The 21,623-nt window shown below is 46.5% G+C and overlaps 2 protein-coding genes across 2 annotated transcripts in view; both read left to right on the top strand.

The window, feature by feature from the left end:
- The first annotated feature begins 1,521 nt into the window (after positions 1–1,521).
- On the top strand, positions 1,522–16,171 carry LOC310669152 (spectrin alpha chain, non-erythrocytic 1-like). Its single transcript, XM_083422738.1, has 3 exons — positions 1,522–1,728; positions 14,457–14,696; positions 16,001–16,171. Exons 2-3 carry the CDS (start codon positions 14,460–14,462, stop codon positions 16,136–16,138), a joined length of 375 nt encoding a protein of 124 aa, XP_083278864.1. The 5' UTR covers positions 1,522–1,728; positions 14,457–14,459; the 3' UTR covers positions 16,139–16,171.
- Positions 16,172–20,457: 4,286 nt separating this feature from the next.
- LOC310669932 (spectrin alpha chain, non-erythrocytic 1-like) overlaps positions 20,458–21,623 on the top strand; it is a gene marked incomplete at both ends in the record, with an annotated part of 24,027 nt that continues 22,861 nt past the window's right edge. Inside the window, one exon of the mRNA XM_083424397.1 lies at positions 20,458–20,493. Within this exon, the coding sequence (XP_083280523.1) occupies positions 20,458–20,493 (36 nt within the window). The remainder of the gene's footprint in view (positions 20,494–21,623) is intronic.

Raw genomic sequence — 21,623 nt, 5'->3', positions numbered from 1 at the left:
AGAAATCTCTATTATTATTATTATTATTATTATTATTATTATTGGTATGATTTAGACACCTGCCATGCAGAAATCTCTATTATTATTATTATTATTATTGGTATGATTTAGACACCTGCCATGCAGAAATCTCTATTATTATTATTATTATTATTATTATTATTATTATTATTGGTATGATTTAGACACCTGCCATGCAGAAATCTCTATTATTATTATTATTATTATTATTATTGGTATGATTTAGACACCTGCCATGCAGAAATCTCTATTATTATTATTATTATTATTATTATTAATGGTATGATTTAGACACCTGCCGTGCAGAAATCTCTATTATTATTATTATTATTATTATTATTATTATTATTAATGGTATGATTTAGACACCTGCCATGCAGAAATCTCTAATAATAATAATAATATGAATGATAATAATAATAAGCCAAATAATGCAGACAATAAGAATAAGAAAAATAATAATAATATGAATGCAGTAATGTTATGATTTCTACCCCGCCATGCAGAAATCTCTAATAATAATAATAATATGAATTCAGTAATCTTATGATTTCTACCTCTGCAATGCAGAAGATGCTAATAATAATTAATAACAATAATAATAATATGAATGCAGTAATCTTATGATTTCTACCCCTGCAATGCAGAAAATAATAATAATAATAATAATAATGATAATATGAATGCAGTAATGTTATGATTTCTACCCCTGCAATGCAGAATAATAATAATAATAATAATAATATGAATGCAGTAATGTTACGATTTCTCCCCCTGCAATGCAGAAATCTCTAATAAGCATAAGAATAAGAATAAGAAGAATAATATGAATGCAGTAATCTTATGATTTCTACCCCCTGCAATGCAGAAAATAAGAAAAACAAAAACAAAAAATAAAAAGAATAATATGAATGCACTAACGTTATCATGCCTCCCCCTGCAATGCAGAAAATAAGAATAAGAAAAATAATAAGAATAATACGAATGCATTAACGTTATCATTCCTCCCCCTGCAATGCAGAAAATAATAATAATAATAATAATAATAATAATATGAATGCACTAACGTTATCATTCTTCCCCCTGCAAGATAGAAATCTCTAATAATAATAAAAAGAAGAAAAAGAATAATAATAAGAATAAGAATAATATGAATGCACTAACGTTATCATTCCTCCCTCTGCAATGCAGAAAATAAGAAAAACAAAAATAAAAAGAATAATATGAATTAACTAACGTTATCATTCCTCCCTCTGCAATGCAGAAAATAAGAATAATAAAATTAATAAGAAAAATACGAATGCGCTAACGTTATCATTCCTCCCCCTGCAATGCAGAAATCTCTAGTCGCCCTCCCCACCCCCGGTCTGCAAAATAGGAATATTCCCCAGCGCAATCAATGGGAGCCGAGTGACAGCTCTGCACCAGCTCAACCCTGCCGAGGGGGCGGGGGGGTGGGCGACTCCCTCCGCCGGCCAATCCCGCGCCGCCACGTCAGCTCAGCCGGGATCCGCCCTTCGCCCGGGATCGCCTCTGCAGCAGCTGCTTATCTCCCCGCCGCAGACGCCCCTGCGCAGAAGATCTCCCCCCTTGCGACGAATTCCAACCCCTGTGTTTCCAACCTCCTTGCCTTCTTTTCTTCTCCCCTTCCCGACCGGATCCCCAGCAGATCCCTAGCAGATCCCAAGCGGGGAAAGCCCGGAAAAGGTGAGCTAATCCTCCTCTTCATCTTCCCCCATCCCCCAACAATGGCTTCCCTTTGTCTTCCGGCTGGGCGAGGCCAGCGCAGGGGATCGGGCCCTTTCCCGAAGGATCTAGGCAAGGGATTTGCTCGTGGCGGGGGGGGGGGGGTAGGGCGTTTCCCAAAGCATTTTTGCAGGGAATCTGCCCCTTCCCTTCCCGATGGATTTCCGCAGGGAATCGGCCCGTGGGAGGAAACGGGCGTTTCCCAGAGCGTTTTTTTTTGCAAGGAATCTGTCCATTGCAAAGACTCGGGCCCTTTCCCGAAGGATCTAGGCAGGGGATCTGCTCGTTGCGGGGGGGGGGGTCGGGCCCTTCCCGAAGCATTTTTTTGCGAGGAATCTTCTTTCTCCCGAAGCTTTTTCGGCACGGGATCGGCCCCTTCCCAAAGGATTTCGGCGGGGGATCTGCTGATTGCAGGTGATCAGCCCCTTCCCAAAAGCTTTATTGGCAACGTTTGCCTTTCTTAAAGGGATATTCCCTCTTTCTGAATAGGATTCCTCGCGAGAAAAGGGAAAAGTGGACGGCTAGGTTTCTGGCAGGGGATCTGCCCTTTCCCAAAGCCTTTTTGCAGGTGATCTGCTCATGGCAGGAGATCAGGCCCTTCCCAAAGCTTTTTGGCAGGTGATCTGCCCCTTGCAGGGAATCAACCCATTGCACAGAATCTGTCCCTTCCCAAAGCTTGGCAAGGGATCTGCTTTATCCCAAAGCCTTTTTGGCAGGGAATCCACCCCTTGCAGGTGATCTGCCCCTCCCCAGAGCTTTTTTGGCAAGGGATCTACCCCTTGCAGCGGTTCTGCCCTTTCTGAAAGCTTTGCAAGGAATCTGCTGATTCCCAAAGCTTTTTTTTTTTGCAAGGGATCTACACCTTCTAGGGAATCTGCCCTTTCCGAAAGCTTTGCAAGGAATCTGCTGATTCCCAAAGCTTTTTTTGCAAGGGATCTACCCCTTCTAGGGAATCTGCCCTTTCCCAAAGGATCCTTGCGGGGAATCTGCCCTTTCCCAAAGCCTTTTTGACAGGGAATCTACCCCTCGCCAAAGGATTTCTGCAGGGATCCAACACCTGGTTTGCAGGGAATCAGCCCATTCCAAGGAATCTGTCCCTTCGCAAAGCTTTTTTGCAGGGAATCTGCTTTTTCCCAAAGCCTTTTTGGCAAAGGATCTACCCCTTCTAGGGAATCTGCCCTTTCCGAAAGCTTTGCAAGGAATCTGCTGATTCCCAAAGCTTTTTTTTTTTGCAAGGGATCTACGCCTTCTAGGGAATCTGCCCTTTCCCCAAGGATCCTTGCCGGGAATCTGCCCTTTCCCAAAGCCTTTTTGACAGGGAATCTACCCCTCGCCAAAGGATTTCTGCAGGGATCCAACACCTGGTTTGCAGGGAATCAGCCCATTCCAAGGAATCTGTCCCTTCGCAAAGTTTTTTTGCAGGGAATCTGCTTTTTCCCAAAGCCTTTTTGGCAAAGGATCTACCCCTTCTAGGGGAATCTGCCCTTTCCGAAAGCTTTGCAAGGAATCTGCTGATTCCCAAAGCTTTTTTTTTTTTTGCAAGGGATCTACGCCTTCTAGGGAATCTGCCCTTTCCCAAAGGATCCTTGCAGGGAATCTGCCCTTCCCCAAAGCCTTTTTGACAGGGAATCTACCCCTCGCCAAAGGATTTCTGCAGGGATCCAACACCTGGTTTGCAGGGAATCTGCCCCTTGCAAGGAATCTGCCATGCGGTGGCGATAAAGCTTTTGGGAAGATCTTTTGGGAAGATCCCCTGCCAAAATCCTTTAGGGAATCTGCCCCTTGCAGGGAATCTACCCATTGCACAGAATCTGTCATTTCCCAAAGGATTTTTGCAGGGAATCTGCTCTTTTCCAAAGGATTTTTGCAGGGAATCCACACATTCCTAGAGCTTGTTTGCAGGGAATCTGCTCCTCCCCGAAGCATTTTTGAGGGAATCCACCCATTGCAGGGGATCTGCTCTTTCCCAAAGCTTGGCAAGGGATCTGCCTTTTCCCCGAGCTTTTCTGCAGGGAATCTGCTCATGGCAGGGAATCTTCCCATTGCACGGAATCTGCCCCTTCCCAAAGCTTGGCAAGGGATCTGCTTTTTCCCAAAGCTTTTTTGCGAAAGGAATCTGCCCTTTGGGAAAGCTTTGCAAGGAATCTACCCCTTGTAGAGAATCTGCCCTTTCCCAAAGGATCTTTGCAGGGAATCTGCTCATGGCAGGGAATCTGCCCCTTTCAGGGAATCTGCCCTTTCCCAAAGGATCTTCCCTGAAAGGGGCAGATTCCTTGCCATGAGCAGATCCAAATGAGAGGGCAAATAAGAGGAAAAGAGAGGACAAACAAAAGGAAGTGAGGGGAAACGAGGAAGTGAGGGGAAACGGGAGGAAACGAGAGGGCAAAGGAGAAGGCAAATGAAAGGACATGAAAGGGCAAATAAGAGGAAATGAGGGCAAATGAAAGGAAGTGAGAGGGCAAATGAAAGGAAGTGGGAGGGCAAATGAGAGGAAGTGAGAGGGGAAATAAGAGGAAATGAGGGGGAAAGAGAGAACAAATGAAAGGAAGTGAGAGGGGAAATGAAAGGAAGTGGGAGGGCAAATGAAAAGAAGTGAAAGGGCAAATGAGAGGAAGTGAGAGGGGAAATAAGAGGAAGTGAGGGGGAAAGAGAACAAATGAAAGGAAGTGAGAGGGGAAATGAAAGGAAGTGAGGGGAAATGAGAGGAAGTGAGAGGGCAAATGAAAGGAAACAGGAGGAAACGAGGGCAAAGGAGAAGGCAAATGAAAGGACATGAAAGAGCAAACAAGGGGAAATGAGGGAAAATGAAAGGAAGTGAGAGGGCAAATGAAAGGAAGTGGGAGGGCAAATGAGAGGAAGTGAGAGGGGAAATAAGAGGAAATGAGGGGGAAAGAGAGAACAAATGAAAGGAAGTGAGAGGGGAAATGAAAGGAAGTGGGAGGGCAAATGAAAAGAAGTGAAAGGGCAAATGAGAGGAAGTGAGAGGGGAAATAAGAGGAAGTGAGGGGGAAAGAGAACAAATGAAAGGAAGTGAGAGGGGAAATGAAAGGAAGTGAGGGGAAATGAGAGGAAGTGAGAGGCCAAATGAAAGGAAATGGGAGGAAACGAGGGCAAAGGAGAAGGCAAATGAAAGGACATGAAAGAGCAAATAAGAGGAAATGAGGGGAAATGAAAGGAAGTGAGAAGGCAAAGAAGAGGAAATGAGGGGGAAAGAGAGAACAAATGAGAGGAAGTGAGAGGGGAAATGAAAGGAAACGAGGGGAAGTGAGGAAAAGAGGGCAAATGAGAGGAAGTGAGGGGAAACGGGAGGAAGTGAGAGGAAAAGAGAGGCAAAGCAAAGGATCTTTGCAGGGAATCTGCCCCTTGCAGGGAATCTGCCCTTTCCCAAAGGATCCTTGCAGGGAATCTGCCCATTTCAAGGAATCTGACCCTTTCAGGGAATCTGCCCTTTCCCATAGGATTTTTTCCTCAAGCTTTGCAGGAAATCAGTTCATGGCAGGGGATCTGCTCATGGCAGGGAATCTGCCCCTTCCCAAAGCATTTTTGTCGGAAATCTGCCCCTTGTAGGGAATCTACTCTTTCCCAAAGGATCTTTGCAGGGAATCTCTCCATTGCAAGGAATCTGTCCCTTCGGAAAGCTTTTTTTGCAGGGAATATGCTTTTTCCCAAAGCTTTTTTTGCGGGGAATCTGCCCCTTGCAAGGAATCTGCCCAAGGGATCTGCCCCTTGCCAAAGCATTCTTGCAAGGGATCTGCTCAGGGCAGGGAATCTGCCCCTCCCCAGAGCTTTTTTTTGCAAGGGATCTACCCCTACTAGGGAATCGGCTCCCCCCCAAGCTTTTCTGCAGGGGATCTGCTCAGTGTAGGGGATCAAGCCCCAAAGCATTTTTCCTGGGAATCTGCTCATGGCGGGGGATCGGGTCCTTCCCAAAGGATCCTTGCAGGGAATCTGCCCTTTGCCAAAGGATTTCTGCAGGGAATCAACACAATCCTATAGCTTTTTTGCAGGAAATCTGCCCTTTCCCAAAGGATCCTTGCAGGGAATCTGCCCTTTCCCAAAGCTTTTTTGCAGGGAATCCGCTCATGGCAGGGAATCTGCCCCTTTCAGGGAATCTGCCCTTCCCAAAAGATTTTTGCAGGGGATCCTCGTCTTGCAAGGGATCTGCCCCTCCCCAAAGCTTTTTGGCAGGGGATCTGCTCAGGGCAGGGGATCAGGCAAAGGGGATCCCAACGCATTTTTGCAGGGAATCACCCTTTGCAGGCAATCTGCCCTTTCCCAAAGCTGATGTGCAGGGAATCTGCCCCTTGCAAGGGATCTGCCCAAGGGATCTGCCCCTTGCCAAAGCATTCTTGCAAGGAATCCACTCAGGGCAGGGGATCGGCCCTTCCCCAAGCTTTGCAAGGGATCTGCTTTTCCCCCCAAAGTATTTTTGCAGGGAATCTTTCCTCTCCCAAAGCTTTTTCTTGCAAGGAATCTGTTCCTTTCCCAAAGCTTTGCAAGGGATCCTCCCTTTCCCAACGGATCTCTGCAAGGGATCCACCCTTTCCCAACAGATCCCTGCAAGGAACCTGCCCTTTCCCAACGCTTTGCAAGGGATCCTCCCTTTCCCAACGGATCTCTGCAAGGGATCCACCCTTTCCCAACGGATCCCTGCAAGGGATCCACCCTTTCCCAACAGATCTCTGCAAGGAAGCTGCCCTTTCCCAACGCTTTGCAAGGGATCCACCCTTTCCCAACAGATTTCTGCAAGGGATCTGCCCTTTCCCACATGATCTCTCCAGGGGACCTGCCCTTTCCCACAGGATCTCTCCAGGGGATCCGCCCTTTCCCACAGGATCTCTCCAGGGGATCCGCCCTTTCCCACAGGATCTCTCCAGGGGATCCACCCTTTCCCAACGGATCTCTCCAGGGGATCCACCCTTTCCCAAACCTTTTTTCCCCTGCGCTGTCAAAAATAGCATTGGCAGAAATCTTTTTTTTCGCAGCCGGGATCTGTTAACCAATTCCGCTTTTTTAAAAAAATCCCATTGGGATCTCATTTTCCCTTTGGAAAAAACCTGGTTTTCCACTGGTGGTTTAAAAAATAATCTCCTTTTCGCATTGGGTGTGATTCTGGTTTTTTAAAAATATATATATATTATTTTCAGCTTTTATTCTGGTTAAAATATATATAATTTTCAGCTTCTGTTTTATCCTGGTTTAAAATATATATAATTTTCAGCTGGTGTTTTATCCTGGTTTAAAATATATATAATTTTCAGTTTGCATTTTATTCTGGTTTTCAATTGCATTTTATTCTGGTTTTTAAATATATATAGCATTTCCCCCTTGCATTTTATTCTGGTTTTCAATTTCATTTGATTCTGGTTTTTAAATAGATATAGAATTTTCAGCTTGCAATTTAATTCTGATTTTCCAATTGCATTTTATTCTGATTTTTAAATATATATAGAATTTTCCCCTTGCATTTAATTCTGATTTTCCAATTGCATTTATTCTGGTTTTTAAATATATATAGAATTTTCCCCTTGCATTTTATTCTGGTTTTCCAAATGCATTTATTCTGGTTTTTAAATATATATAGAATTTTCCCCTTGCATTTAATTCTGATTTTCCAATTGCATTTATTCTGGTTTTCAAATATATATAGAATTTTCCCCTTGCAATTTAATTCTGATTTTCCAAATGCATTTATTCTGGTTTTTAAATATATATAGAATTTTCCCCTTGCAATTTAATTCTGATTTTCCAATTGCATTTATTCTGGTTTTTAAATATATATAGAATTTCCCCCTTGCAATTTAATTCTGATTTTCCAAATGCATTTATTCTGGTTTTTAAATATATATAGAATTTCCCCCTTGCAATTTAATTCTGATTTTCCACTTACATTTATTCTTGTTTTTAAATATATATAGAATTTTCCCCTTGCAATTTAATTCTGATTTTCCAATTGCATTTTATTCTTGTTTTTAAATATATATAGAATTTTCCCCTCGCAATTTAATTCTGATTTTCCAATTGCATTTATTCTGATTTTTAAATATATATAGAATTTTCCCCTTGCAATTTAATTCTGATTTTCCAATTGCATTTGATTCTGGTTTTTAAATATATATAGAATTTCCCCCTTGCAATTTAATTCTGATTTTCCAATTGCATTTATTCTGGTTTTTAAATATATATAGAATTTCCCCCTTGCAATTTAATTCTGATTTTCCACTTGCATTTATTCTGGTTTTTAAATATATATAGAATTTCCCCCTTGCAATTTTATTCTGGTTTTCAATTGCATTTTATTCTGGTTTAAAATATATATAATTTTAAGTTTGCATTTTATCCTGGTTTAAAATATATAGTTCTTAGCTTGCATTTTTTCCGCAACAGCAGGAAATAGAAAAGGAAGGAATGAAAGAGGGAAGGAGGAAGGAAGGAAGGAAGGAGGGAGGGAGAAAGGAAGGAAGGAAGGAAGGAGGGAAGGGAGGAAGGAAGGAAGGAAGGAAGGAGGGATGGATGGATGGATGGAAGGAAGGAAGGAAGGAAGGAAGGAGGAAGGAAGGAAGGAGGGATGGAAGGAAGGAAACAGAGGAGCAGGGAAGAAGAGAAGGAAGGAAGAATGGAAGGAGGGAGGGAAGGAAGGAGGGAGGGAGGGAAGGAAGGAAGGAAGGAAACAGAGGAGCAGGGAAGGAAGGAAGGAAGGAAACAGAGGAGCAGGGAAGAAGAGAAGGAAGGAAGAATGGAAGGAGGGAGGGAAGGAAGGAGGGAAGGAAGGAAGGAGGAAATGAAGGAGGGAAGGAAGGATAGATGGAGGGAAAGAAGGAAGGATGGAAGGAAGGAGCGAAGGGAGGGAGGAAGGAAGGAGGGAGGGAGGGAAGGAAGGGAGGAAGGAAGGAAGGAAGGAAGGAAGGAGGGATGGAAGGAAGGAAGGAATGAGGGAAAGAAGGAAGGAAGGAGGGAGGGAGGAAGGGAAGGAGGAAGGGAAGGAGGGAGGAAGGAAGGACGGAGGGAAGGAAGGAATGAGGGAAGGAAGGAAGGAGGGAGGGAGGAGGGAGGGAGGGAAGGAAGGAAGGAAGAAAGGAAGGAAGGAAGGAAGGAAGGAGAGAGAGGAGGAAGGAGGGAGGGAGGGAAGGAAGGAGGAAATGAAGCAAGGAAGGATGGATGAATTTGATTCTGGTTTTTAAATATATATAGAATTTCCCCCTTGCATCTTATCCCGGTTTAAAATATATAGTTTATCCCGGTTTAAAATATATAGTTTATCCCGGTTTAAAATATATAGTTTATCCCGGTTCAAAATATATAGTTTATCCCGGTTTAAAATATATAGTTTATCCCGGTTTAAAATATATAGTTTGTCCCGGTTTAAAATATATAGTTTGTCCCGGTTTAAAATATATAGTTTGTCCCGGTTTAAAATTGAAAGATTATTTGCATAAGTATTGTAATATTAAATATCTGTAACGACTTGAAGGAAGCAATTAAAATGGAATTAAATTAAATAAGGAAATTAAATAAGGAATGTGATGTCACATGATGAGGACGGTGATCTGGTCTTTTGAAATACTGATAGTGGGGGAGGAAGGAAAGAAAGAAGGAAGGAAGAGGGAAGGAGGGAAGGGAAGGAAGGAGGGAAAGGGAAGGAAGGAAGGATGGATGGATGGAAGGTGGGAGGGAGGGAAGGAAGGAGGGAGGGAGGGAGGGAGGAAGAAAGAAAGGAAGGAAGGAAGGAGGGAAGGAGGGACAAGAGAGAAAGGAAGAAGCGAAGGAAGGAAGGAGGGTGGAAGGGATGGATGGATGGAAGGAGGGAAGGAAAGAAGGAAGGAAGGAATGGAGGGAAGGAAGGGATGGATGGATGGAAGGAAGGGATGGATGGAAGGACAGAAGGAAAAAGGGAGGGATTGAAGGAGGGAAGGAGAGGGAGGGAGGGGGAATGAAGGAAGGAAGGAAGGAGAGAGGGAGGGAGGAAGGAAGGAGGGAGGGAGGGAGGGAAGGAAGTCAATGAAGTGAACCAGTTTGCTGGAAAACTGATGCTGGTAAAAGACCCATTAATTCGGATTTTTGGGGATGAAATCGGAAGAAAGGAAAGAGAAAGGGAGGGAGAAAGGAAGGAGAGAGGAGTGGGAGGGAGGGAGGGAGGGAAGGAAGGAAGGAAAGAAGGAGAGGGAGGGAGAAAGGAAGGAGGGAGGGAGTGGGGAGGAAGGAGAGAGGGAGAGAAGGAAGGAGGGAGAAGGAAGGACTGAAGGAAGGAAAGAGGGAGGGAAGGAAGGAGGGAGAAGGAAGGAGGAAAGGGATGGATGGAGGGAAGGGAGGAAGGAAGGAGGGAAGGAAAGGAGGGAAGGAAGGGAAGAAGGAAGGGATGGAGGGAGGAAGGAAGAGGGACAAGAAAGAAAGGAACAAAGGAAGGAAGGGGGAAGGAGGGAGGGAAGGAAGGAAGGGAGAGAGGAAGGAGGAAGGAAGGGATGGATGGATGGTGGGAAGGAGAGAGGGAAGGAAGGGATGGAGGGAAGGAAGGAAGAAGGGAGGGAGAGAGGGAAGGAAGGAAAGAAGGAAGGAAGGAAAGAGGGAGGGAGGGAAGGAAGGAAGGAGAGAGGGAGGGAGGGAAGGAAGGAGAGAAGGGAGGAAGGAGGGGAGGGAGGTAGAAAGGAAGGAAGGATGGATGGAAGGAAGGAGGAAGGAAGGAAGGAAGAGGGACAAGAAAGAAAGGAACAAAGGAAGGAAGGGAGAGTGGGAAGGAAGGAAAGAAGGAAGGGATGGAAGGACGGAGGAAGGAAAGAAGGAAGGAGAGAGGGAAGAAAAGAAAGAAGGAAGGGATGGGTGGAAGGAGGGAGGGAAGGAAGAAGGAAGAAAGAAAGCGGGAGAAGAAAGAACAAAGGAAGGAAGGGATGGAGGGGGGAAGGAAGGACGGAAGGAAAAAGGGAGGGAAGGAAGGAAGGAGGGAGGGAGTAGGGAGGAAGGAAAGAGGGAAGGAAGGAAGGGAGGGAGGAAGGAGGGAAGGAAAGAAGGAAGGGATGGATGGAAGGAAGGAAGGAAGGAAGGAAGGAAGGAAGGAAGGAACTGATAAGGTCTTTTGAAACATTGATATTGGAAACTACTAATTACTAAGAAATTGGGATGGAAAAGGTTTGAGGAAGTCAAATGCTCTGTTTATGAAGATGGATGGTAATTAATTTTAATTAATTAAGGGGTAATAGGCTGTATGTGTCTTTTTTCTCTTTTTTATTTTTTCTTTGTTTTTATGTAGCAATAATACAAGCAAACCAATTTATTTTTCCAATAATATTGATTATTTTCAGTAGATAAACGTAGTAAAGAAAGAAAGATTAACCAGAATAAGAGTTGCAAGGGGAAAACAATATTTTTTATATATCTAAATAAACCAAAATAAGAGTTGCAAGTGCAAAAGGATATTTTTTATATATCTAAATAAACCAGAATAAGAGTTGCAAGTGGAAAACGATATTTTTTATATATCTAAATAAAGCAGAATAAGAGATGCAAGTGGAAAACGATATTTTTTATGTATAGAAATAACCCAAAATAAGAGATGCAAGTGCAAAAATATATATTTTTATATATAGAAATAAGCCAGAATTAAGATGCAAGGGGGACATTATATATATGATTTTGAAAAAATCTCCTTTTCCAATTGGATGTGATTCTGATTTTTAAATAATAGATAGTTTTCCACTTGCATCTTCTTCTGGTATATATATATATATATATAAATATAAAAAGGAGGGGGCAGATTTCTTTATACATATAAATAAACCAGAATAAGAGTTGCAAGGGGAAAACAATAATATATATTTATATTTATATTTATATTTATATTTATATTTATATTTACCAGAATCAGAGATGTAACTGCAAAAGGATATTTTTTATATAGAGAAATAAACCAGAATTAAGATGCAAGGGCAAAAGTATATTTTACACACACACACACACACACACACACATTACCTTTCCTTTTCCCCTCTCACTTCCTCCCGTTTTCTCTCATTTCCTTTCATTTCCCCTCTCACTTCCCTTCATTTTCCTCTCTTTCCCCCTCATTTCCTCTTATTCCCCCTCTCATTTCCTTTCCTTTGCCCTCTCACTTCCTCTCGCTTCCTCTCATTTCCTTTCATTTGCCCTCTCACTTCCTCTCGTTTTCCCCTCTCACTTCTCCTCATGACCTTTCATTTCCCCTCTCGTTTCCTCCCGTTTCCTCTCATTTCCTTTCATTTGCCCTCTCACTACCTTAAATTTTCCTCTCTTTCCCCCTCATTTCCTCTTATTCCCCCTCTCATTTCCTTTCCTTTGCCCTCTCTTATCCTCTTGTTTCCTCTCATTTCCTCTCATTTCCCCTCACTTCCTCCCATTTCCCCTCCCTTCCTTTCATTTGCCCTCTCACTTCCTCTCATTTCCCCCTCTCATTTCTCCTCATTACCTTTCATTTGCCCTCTCTTTTCCTCTCACTTCCTCTTGTTTCCCCTCTTGTTTCTGCTCATTTCCTCTTATTTCCCCCCTCATTTCCTTTCCTTTGCCCTCTCACTTCCTCTCGTTTCCCCTCACTTCCTTTCCTTTCCCCTCTCGCTTCCTCTCATTTCCCCTCACTTCCTTTCCTTTCCCCTCTCACTTCCTCTCATTTCCTTTCATTTGCCCTCTCTTTTCCTCTCACTTCCTCTTGTTTCTGCTCATTTCCTCTTATTTGCCCTCTCACTTCCTTTCCTTTGTCCTCTCACTCTCGTTTCCTCTCCTTTCCACATTTCCATTGGGAGGAACGTTAGAAATTGATGGTAGGACCTCCATATTTTGAGAACCTCTTTGACTTCCAGACCATGGACCTCTCGGGGGGGGGGGAAGGTTCTGGAGAGGAAGTGAGGGGAAACGGGAGGAAGCGAGAGGGCAAAGGAAAGGACGTGAGAGGGCAAATAAGAGGAAACAAGAGGGAAAATGAAAGGAAGTAAGGGCAAATGAGAGGAAAAGAGGGGAAGTGAGAGGGCAAATAGGAAAAGAGAGGACAAACGAAAGGAAGTGAGGGAAAACAAGAGGAAGTGAGGGGAAACGGGAGGAAACGAGAGGAAGTGAGAGGGCAAATGAAAGGAAGTGAGGGGAAATGAGAGGAAGTGGGAGGGCAAATGAAAGGAAATGAGAGGAAGTGAGAGAGGAAGTGAGAGGGCAAATTAAGTGGGAGGGCAAATGAGAGGAAGTGAGAGGGCAAATGAAAGGAAGTGGGAGGGCAAATCAAAGGAAGTGAAAGGGCAAATGAGAGGAAGTAAGAGGGCAAATAAGAGGAAATGAGGGGAAAAGAGAGAACAAATGAGAGGAAGTGAGAGGGCAAATGAAAGGAAACGGGAGGAAGTTAGAGGGCAAATGAAAGGAAACGAGAGGAAGTGAGAGGGCAATTGAAAGGAAGTGAGAGGAAATATGAGGAAGTGAGAGGGAAATGAAAGGAAGTTGGAGGGCAAATGAGAGGAAGTGAGAGGGCAAATGAAAGGAAACAAGAGGAAATGAGAGGGCAAATGAAATGAAGTGAGAGGGCAAATGAAAGGAAACGAGAGGAAGTGAGAGGCCAAATGAGAGGAAGCGAGAGGGAGAGGAAAAGAGGGCAAATGAGAGGAAATGAGGGGGAAAGAGAGAACAAATGAAAGGAAGTGAGGGGAAATGAGAGGAAGTGAGGGGGCAAATGAAAGGAAGTGAGAGGGCAAATGAAAGGAAACGAGAGGAAGTGAGAGGGCAAATGAAAGGAAACGAGAGGAAGTGAGAGGGCAAATGAAAGGAAGTGAGAGGAAATATGAGGAAGTGAGAGGGAAAGGAAAGGAAGTTGGAGGGCAAATGAGAGGAAGTGAGAGGGCAAATGAAAGGAAACGAGGAAATGAGAGGGCAAATGAAATGAAGTGAGAGGGCAAATGAAAGGAAACGAGAGGAAATGAGAGGCCAAATGAGAGGAAGCCAGAGGAAAAGAGGGCAAATGAGAGGAAATGAGGGGGAAAGAGAGAACAAATGAAAGGAAGTGAGGAGAAATGAGAGGAAGTGAGGGGGCAAATGAAAGGAAGTGAGAGGAAGTGAGAGGGCAAATGAAAGGAAACGAGAGGAAGTTAGAGGGCAAGTGAAAGTAAACAAGAGGAAGTGAGAGGGCCAATGAAAGGAAGTGAGAGGAAGTGAGAGGAAAAGAGGAAGTGAGAGGGCAAATGAAAGGAAGTGAGGGGAAATGAGAAGAAGTGAGAGGGCAAATGAAAGGAAATGAGAGGAAGTGAGAAGAAGTGAGAGGGCAAATGAAAGGAAATGAGAGGAAGTGAGAGGGCCAATGAAAGGAAGTGAGAGGAAGAGAGGGCAAATGAGAGGAAGTGAGAGTGCAAATGAAAGGAAGTAAGTGGAAATGAGAGAGGAAATGAGAGGGCAAATAAAAGGAAGTGAGAGGAAACGGGAGGAAGTGAGAGGAAAAGAGGAAGTGAGAGGGCCAATGAAAGGAAACGAGAGGAAGTGAGAGGGCCAATGAAAGGAAGTGAGAGGAAAATCGATGGTAGGACCTCCAGATTTTGACAGAGAACCTCTTGGAAATCCATGGTAGGACCTCCAGATTTTCATGGTTGAACCTCCATCTTTTGATGGAGAAATCCATGGTAGATCCTCCAGATCTTGATGGAGCAATCCATGCTAGATCCTCCATCGTTTGACCCCAGATCCTCTTTGCCCTCTTCCAGACCATGGATCTCTCGGGCGTGAAGGTCCTGGAGACGGCGGAGGACATCCAGGAGCGGCGCCAGCAGGTCCTGGATCGCTACCACCGCTTCAAGGAGTTGTCCACCTTGCGGCGCCAGAAGCTGGAGGATTCCTACCGCTTCCAGTTCTTCCAGCGGGACGCCGACGAGCTGGAGAAGTGGATCCAGGAGAAGCTGCAGGTGGCCTCCGACGAGAGCTACAAGGATCCCACCAACCTGCAGGTAGGGGGACCAAGGGGGGATCTAGGGTGACCTCCGACCAGAAGGTGGGGGGAGGGTGGTGGGATCTGGAGAATGGTGGGATCTGGAGGGAGAATTGGATGGAGGATTGTGGGATCTTGAGGAAGGATTGTGGGATCTTGAGGGAGGGTTGTGGGATCTGGAGGGAGGATTGTGGGATCTTGACGAATTATGGAATCTTGAGGGAGGATTGTGGGATCTGGAGGGAGGATTGGAGGGAGGATTGTGGGATCTTGAGGGAGAATTGGATGGAGGATTGTGGGATCTTGATGAATTATGGAATCTTGAGGGAGGATGGTGGGATCTTGAGGGAGGATTGTGGGATCTTGAGGGAGAATTGGATGGAGGATTGTGGGATCTTAATGAATTATGGAATCTTGAGGGAGGATGGTGGGATCTTGAGGGAGGATTGTGGGATCTTGAGGGAGAATTGGATGGAGGATTGTGGGATCTTAATGAATTATGGAATCTTGAGGGAGGATGGTGGGATCTTGAGGGAGGATTGTGGGATCTTGAGGGAGAATTGGAGGATTGTGGGATCTTGATGAATTATGGAATCTTGAGGGAGGATGGTGGGATCTTGAGGGAGAATTATGGAATTTTGAGAGAAAATCGTAGAATTTTGAGAGAAAATCGTAGAATTTTGACCGAAAATTTTAGAATTTTGACTGAGAATAATAGAATCTTGACCGAGAATGATGGAATCTCGACCAAGAATTATGGAATTTTGAGAGAAAATAGTAGAATTTGGACCGAAAGTTGTAGAATTTTGAGCGAATATCGTAGAATTTTGAGAGAAAATCGTAGGATTTTGACTAAAAATTGTAGAATCTCGACCGAAAATCGTAGAATTTTGACCAAAAATTGTAGAATTTCGACTGAGAATCATAGAATCTCAACTGAGTATCGTAGAATCTTGGTTGAGAATTATGGAATCTCGACCAAGAATTATGGAATTCTGAGCGAAAATTGTAGAATTTTGACCGGAAATCGTAGAATTTTGACCCAAAATTCTGGAATTTTGACCAAAAATTATAGAACCTTGACTGCAAATTATAGAATCTCGACCGATAATTCTAGAATCTCGAACGGAAATTATGGAATCTCGACCAAGAATTCTAGAATTTCCAGTGAATCTTGCCTGAAAATTCTGGAATTTTGACCCAAATTCTGGAATCTCGACCCAAAATTCTGGCATCTCGACCGCAAATCAGATCCCTTGAGTCTCACGGGACCCCGGGGTGATCTAGTCTGACCCGCCCCAATCTCCCCCCCCCCTTTTCCAGGGCAAGCTGCAGAAACACCAAGCCTTTGAGGCGGAGGTCCAAGCCAACGCGGGCGCCATTGTCAAACTGGACGAGACTGGGAACCAGATGATGAATGAGGGGCATTTTGCCAGCGAAACCATCCGGGTGAGGATCTGACCCCGTTTCCCCCCGAATTTCGAGTGGTTTTGCCCCAAAACGTCGGGTCGGGTGGGGCAAGGAGGCGGGGTCAGGGGGGGAGAGGAGGCGGAGTCAGGGAGGGAAAGGAGGTGGAGTCAGCGATAGGCGGAGTTAGGGAGGGAAAGGAGGTGGAGTCAGGGATAGGTGGAGTCAGGGAGGGAGAGGCGGGGCCAGAGAGGAGGAGGTGGAGTCAGGGAATGAGAGGCGGGGCCAGGGAATGAGAGGAGGTGGGGTCAGGGAGGGAGAGGAGGTGGAGTCAGGGAGGGAGAGGAGGTGGAGTCAGGGAAGGAGAGGCGGAGCCAGGAAGGGAGGAGGTGGAGTCAGGGAAGGAGAGGAGTCAGGGAGGGAGAGGAGGTGGAGTCAGGGAGAGGCGGAGTCAGGAAGGAGAGGAGGTGGAGTCAAGGAGGGAGAAGAGGTGGAGTCAGGGAAGGAGAGGCGGGGCCAGGAAAGGAGGAGGCGGAGTCAGGGAAGGAGATGGAGTCAGGGAGAGAAAGGAGGTGGAGTCGGGGATAAAAAGGAGGTGGAGTCAGCGATAGGCGGAGTCAGGGAGGAAGAGGAGGTGGAGTCAGGGAAGGAGAGGAGGTGGTCAGCAATAGGCGGAGTCTGGGAGGGAGAGGTGGGGCCAGGAAGGTAGGAGGTGGAGTCAGGGAGGGAGAGGAGGTGGAGTCAGGGAAGGAGAGGAGGTGGAGTCAGGGAATGAGAGGCGGGACCAGGAAGTGAGGAGGCGGAGTCAGGGAAGGAGAAGAGTCAGGGAGGGAGAGGAGGTGGAGTCAGGGAATGAGAGGCGGGGCCAAGAAGGGAGGAGGTAGAGTCAGGGAGAGGCGGAGTCAGGGAAGGAGGGGAGGTGGAGTCAGGGAATGAGAGGCGGGGCCAGGAAGGGAGGAGGCGGAGTCAGGGAAAGAGAGGAGGTGGAGTCAGGGAGGGAAAGGAGGTGGAGTCAGGGATAGGCGGAGTCAGGGAGGGAAAGGAGGTGGAGTCAGGGATAGGCGGAGTCAGGGAGGGAAAGGAGGTGGAGTCAGGGAATGAGAGGCGGGGCCAGGAAAGGAGGAGGCGGAGTCAGGGAAGGAGATGGAGTCAGGGAGGGAGAGGAGGTGGAGTCAGGGAAGGAGAGGTGGAGCCAGGAATGGAGGAGGCGGAGTCAGGGAAGGAGAGGAGTCAGGGAAGGAAGGAGGTGGAGTCAGGGAGGGAGAGGAGGTGGAGTCAGGGAGGGAGAGGAGGTGGAGTCAGGGATAGGCGGAGTCAGGGAGGGAGAGGAGGTGGAGTCCGCCTCCTCCCTTCGTGGCCCCACCTCTCATTCAGGGAAGGAGGTGGAGTCAGGGAGGGAGAGGCGGGGCCAGGGAAGGAGAGGAAGGAGAGGAGGTGGGGTCAGGGAATGAGAGGCGGGGCCAAGAAGGCAGGAGGCAGAGTCAGGAAAGGAGAGTCAGTGAGGGAAAGGAGGTGGAGTCAGGGAGGAGGCCGGTCAGGGAGGGAGAGGAGGTGGAGTCAGGGAATGAGAGGCAGGGCCAGGAAAGGAGGTGGAGTCAGGGAGGGAGAGGAGGTGGAGTCAGGGAATGAGAGACAGGGCCAGGAAGGGAGGAGGCGGAGTCAGGGAAGGAGAGGAGTCTTGGAGGGAGAGGAGGGAGAGTCAGGGAAGGAGAGGTATGGCCAGGAAGGGAGGAGGTGGAGTCAGGGGAGGAGGTGGAGTCAGGGAAGGAAGGAGGTGGAGTCAGGGAGGAAAAGGAGGTGGAGTCAGGGAGAGGCGGAGTCATGGAGGGAGAGGAGGTGGAGTCAGGGAGAGGCAGAGTCAGGGAGGAAAAGGAGGTGGAGTCAGGGAGGAAAAGGAGGTGGAGTCAGGGAGAGGCAGAGTCAGGGAGGGAAGAGGCGGAGTCAGGGAAGGAGAGGAGTCAGTGAGGGAGTGGAGGTGGAGTCAGGGAATGAGAGGCGGGGCCAGGAAGGGAGGAGGCGGAGTCAAGGAAGGAGTCAGGGAGGGAAAGGAGGTGGAGTCAGGGATAGGCGGAGTCGGAGGGAGAGGAGGTGGAGTCAGGGAGAGGCGGAGTCAGGGAGGGAAAGGAGGTGGAGTCAGGGAAGGAGAGGAGGCGGAGTCAGGGAGGGAGAGGAGGCGGAGTCAGGGAGAGGCGGAGTGAGGAAGGGAAAGGAGGTGGAGTCAGGGAATGAGGGGCGGGGCCAAGAAAGGAGGAGGTGGAGTCAGGGAGAAGCGGAGTCAGGGAGGGAGAGGAGGTGGGGTCAGGGAATGAGAGGCGGGGCCAGCAAGGGAGAGGAGGCGGAGTCAGGGAGGGAGAGGAGGCGGAGTCAGGGGAGAGGTGGGGCCAGGAAAGGAGGAGGTGGAGTCAGGGAGGGAAAGGAGGTGGAGTCAGGGAGGGAGAGGAGGTGGGGTCAGGGAGGGGTGGAGTCAGGGAGGGGGAGGAGTGGAGTCAGCGATAGGCGGAGTCAGGGAAGGAGAGGAGGTGGAGTCAGGTAGAGGCGGAGTCAATGAGCGAGAGGAGGTTGAGTCAGGGAATGAGAGGCGGGGCCAGGAAGGGAGGAGGCGGAGTCAGGGAAGTCTGAACTTCCCGACTCCCGGGGGGATTCTGGGAGTTGTCGTTTCCCCAACGCCGGGAATTGTGGGAGTGTGTCCCGCTGGGCCCGGCCCCCCTAACCTCTTGTCTTTCGGCGCCCCAGTCTTTCACCCCCTACCGGACGGCCCAGCGCCCCATTGTCACCGTCGTCCAAGTGGGGGCGCACCTGCGAGTAGGTGGAGCGTTGCTGTGAGGGTGCCAGCCTGGCTTTGCCTGGAATGCCCTCTCGTTTGCCCTCTCGTTTGCCCGTTTCCTCTCGTTTGCCCGTTTCCTCTCGTTTGCCCTCTCGTTTGCCCTCTCGTTTGGTTTGGTTTGCCCGTTTCCTCTCGCTTGCCCTCTCGTTTGCCCTCTCGTTTGCCCTCTCACTTCCTCTTGTTTGCCCTCTCGTTTGCCCTCTCGTTTGGTTTGGTTTGCCCATTTCCTCTCGTTTGCCCATTTTCTTTGGTTTGCCCTCCCGTTTGCCCTCTTGTTTCCTCTCGTTTCCTCTCGTTTGCCCTCTCACTTCCCCTCATATCCTCTCATTTCCTTTCATTTCCCCTCATTTCCTCTCACTGCCTTTCATTTGCCCTCTCTTTCCCTCTCGTTTCCCCTCATTTCCTTTCACTTCCCCTCACTTCCTCTCACTTCCATTCATTTGCCCTCTCACTTCCTCTTGTTTGCCCCTCTCGTTTGGTTTGGTTTGCCCGTTTCCTCTCGTTTGCCCTCTCACTTCCTCTCATATGCCCTCTCGTTTCCTCTCGTTTGCCCTCTCACTTCCTCTCATTTGCCCTCTCGTTTCCTCTCATTTGCCCTTTCGTTTCCTCTCGTTTGCCCTCTCGTTTCCTCTTGTTTGCCCTCTCGTTTCCTCTCGTTTGCCCTCTCGTTTGGTTTGGTTTGCCCGTTTTCTTTTGTTTGCCCTCTTGTTTACACACACAAACACACACATATATAAACAACACACACATATATATGCTCTACACACACACACATATATTTACACACACATACACACACACATACGTACACACACGCACACATGTAGATACATGCACACAAATATATACACTATACACACAAACCCATATATATATACACTATACACACACAAAGATATACACACACAAACACACACATATATAAACACACACGGACACACATAAATATATATACACACACACACATATATACACACACACATACACACTCTCACAGATATACACACACACACACATATAGTACACACACACACAAATATACACACACACATATATACACTATACACACATACACGCACACACAGATATATACACACATACACACACATATATATGCTCTACACACACACACACACACACATATTTACACACACATACACACACGTACACACACGCACACATGTACATACATGCACACAAATATATACACTATACACACAAACCCATATATATATACACTATACACACACAAAGATATACACACACAAACACACACATATATAAACACACACGGACACACATAAATATATATACACACACAGACACATATATACACACACGCACACACATAAATATATACACAGACACATATATATATACACTACACACACATACACACACACATGTACATACACACAAACACACACACACACACATATATATATATATATATACACACTATACACACACACACACACACATATATATATATATATATATATATATATATACACACACACACACAACACACACACACACATGTATGTATATGTTTGCTGTCTGGTTTGCCTCCTCGTTTGGTTTGGTTTGCCCGTTTCCTCTCGTTTGCCCGTTTCCTTTGGTTTGCCCTTCCGTTTCCTCTCGTTTGCCCTCTCGTTTCCTCTCGTTTGCCCTCTCGTTTGGTTTGGTTTGCCCGTTTCCTCTCGTTTGCCCGTTTTCTTTGGTTTGCCCTCTCGTTTCCCCTCATTTTCTTTCGTTTGCTCTCACTTCCTTTCCTTTGCCCTCCTTTCCCCCCTCTTTTCCTCTTCTTTGCCCCCTCACTTCCTTTCACTTACCTTCACTTCCTTTTACTTGTCCTTTTTCCTCTTCTTTGCCCTCTCGTTTCCTCTCGTTTGCCCTCTCGTTTGGTTTGGTTTGCCCGTTTCCTCTTATTTACCCTCTCACTTCCTTTCCTTTGCCCTCTCTTCCTCTCGTTTCCCCTCATTTCCTTTCCTTTGCCCTCTCTTTTTCTCTCCTTCTCCTCCTTCCCTCTTATTTCTCTCTTTTCCTCTCCTTTCCCCTTCTTTCCCCTTTGCCCTCTCACTTTCTTTCACTTGTCCTTTCTTTTCCTCTTATTTGCCCTCTATTTTCCTCTTGCTTCCCCTCACTTCCTTTCATTTGCCCTCTTGTTTCCCCTCACTTCCTCTTTTTTGCCCTCTCACTTCCTCTCATTTCCCCTCACTTCCCCTCATTTCCTCTCATTTCCTTTCATTTCCCCTCATTTCCTCTCACTGCCTTTCATTTGCCCTCTCTTTTCCTCGTTTCCCCTCATTTCCCCTCATTTCCTTTCATTTCCTCTCATTTCCCCTCACTTCCTCTCATTTGCCCTCTTTTCCTCTTATTTGTTCTCTCTTTTCCTCTCTTTTTCTCTCACTTCCATTCATTTGCCCTCTCAATTCCTCTCCTTTCCATTCTCATTTCCTCTCCTTTCCCCCTCACTTCCTCGCCTTTCCCCTCTCGCTTCCTCTCCTTTCCCCTCTTTTCCTCCACTTCCTTTCATTTCCCCTCTTGCTTCCCCTCATTTCCTTTCATTTCCTCTCTCTTTTCTTCTCATCTCCTCTTTTTACCCTCTCACTTCCTTTCATTTCCCTTCATTTCCTCTTTTTTACCCTCTCATTTCCCTCATTTCCTCTTTTTTACCCTCTCTTCCTCTCGTTTCCCCTCATTTCCACTTTT

This window comes from Podarcis tiliguerta (assembly GCF_965153285.1).
Source record: "Podarcis tiliguerta genome assembly, chromosome: Z".
Taxonomy (NCBI): Eukaryota; Metazoa; Chordata; class Lepidosauria; order Squamata; family Lacertidae; genus Podarcis; species Podarcis tiliguerta.
The sequence above is the reverse complement of the archived record's forward strand: the minus strand, read 5'-3'. Positions and strand labels throughout refer to the sequence as shown.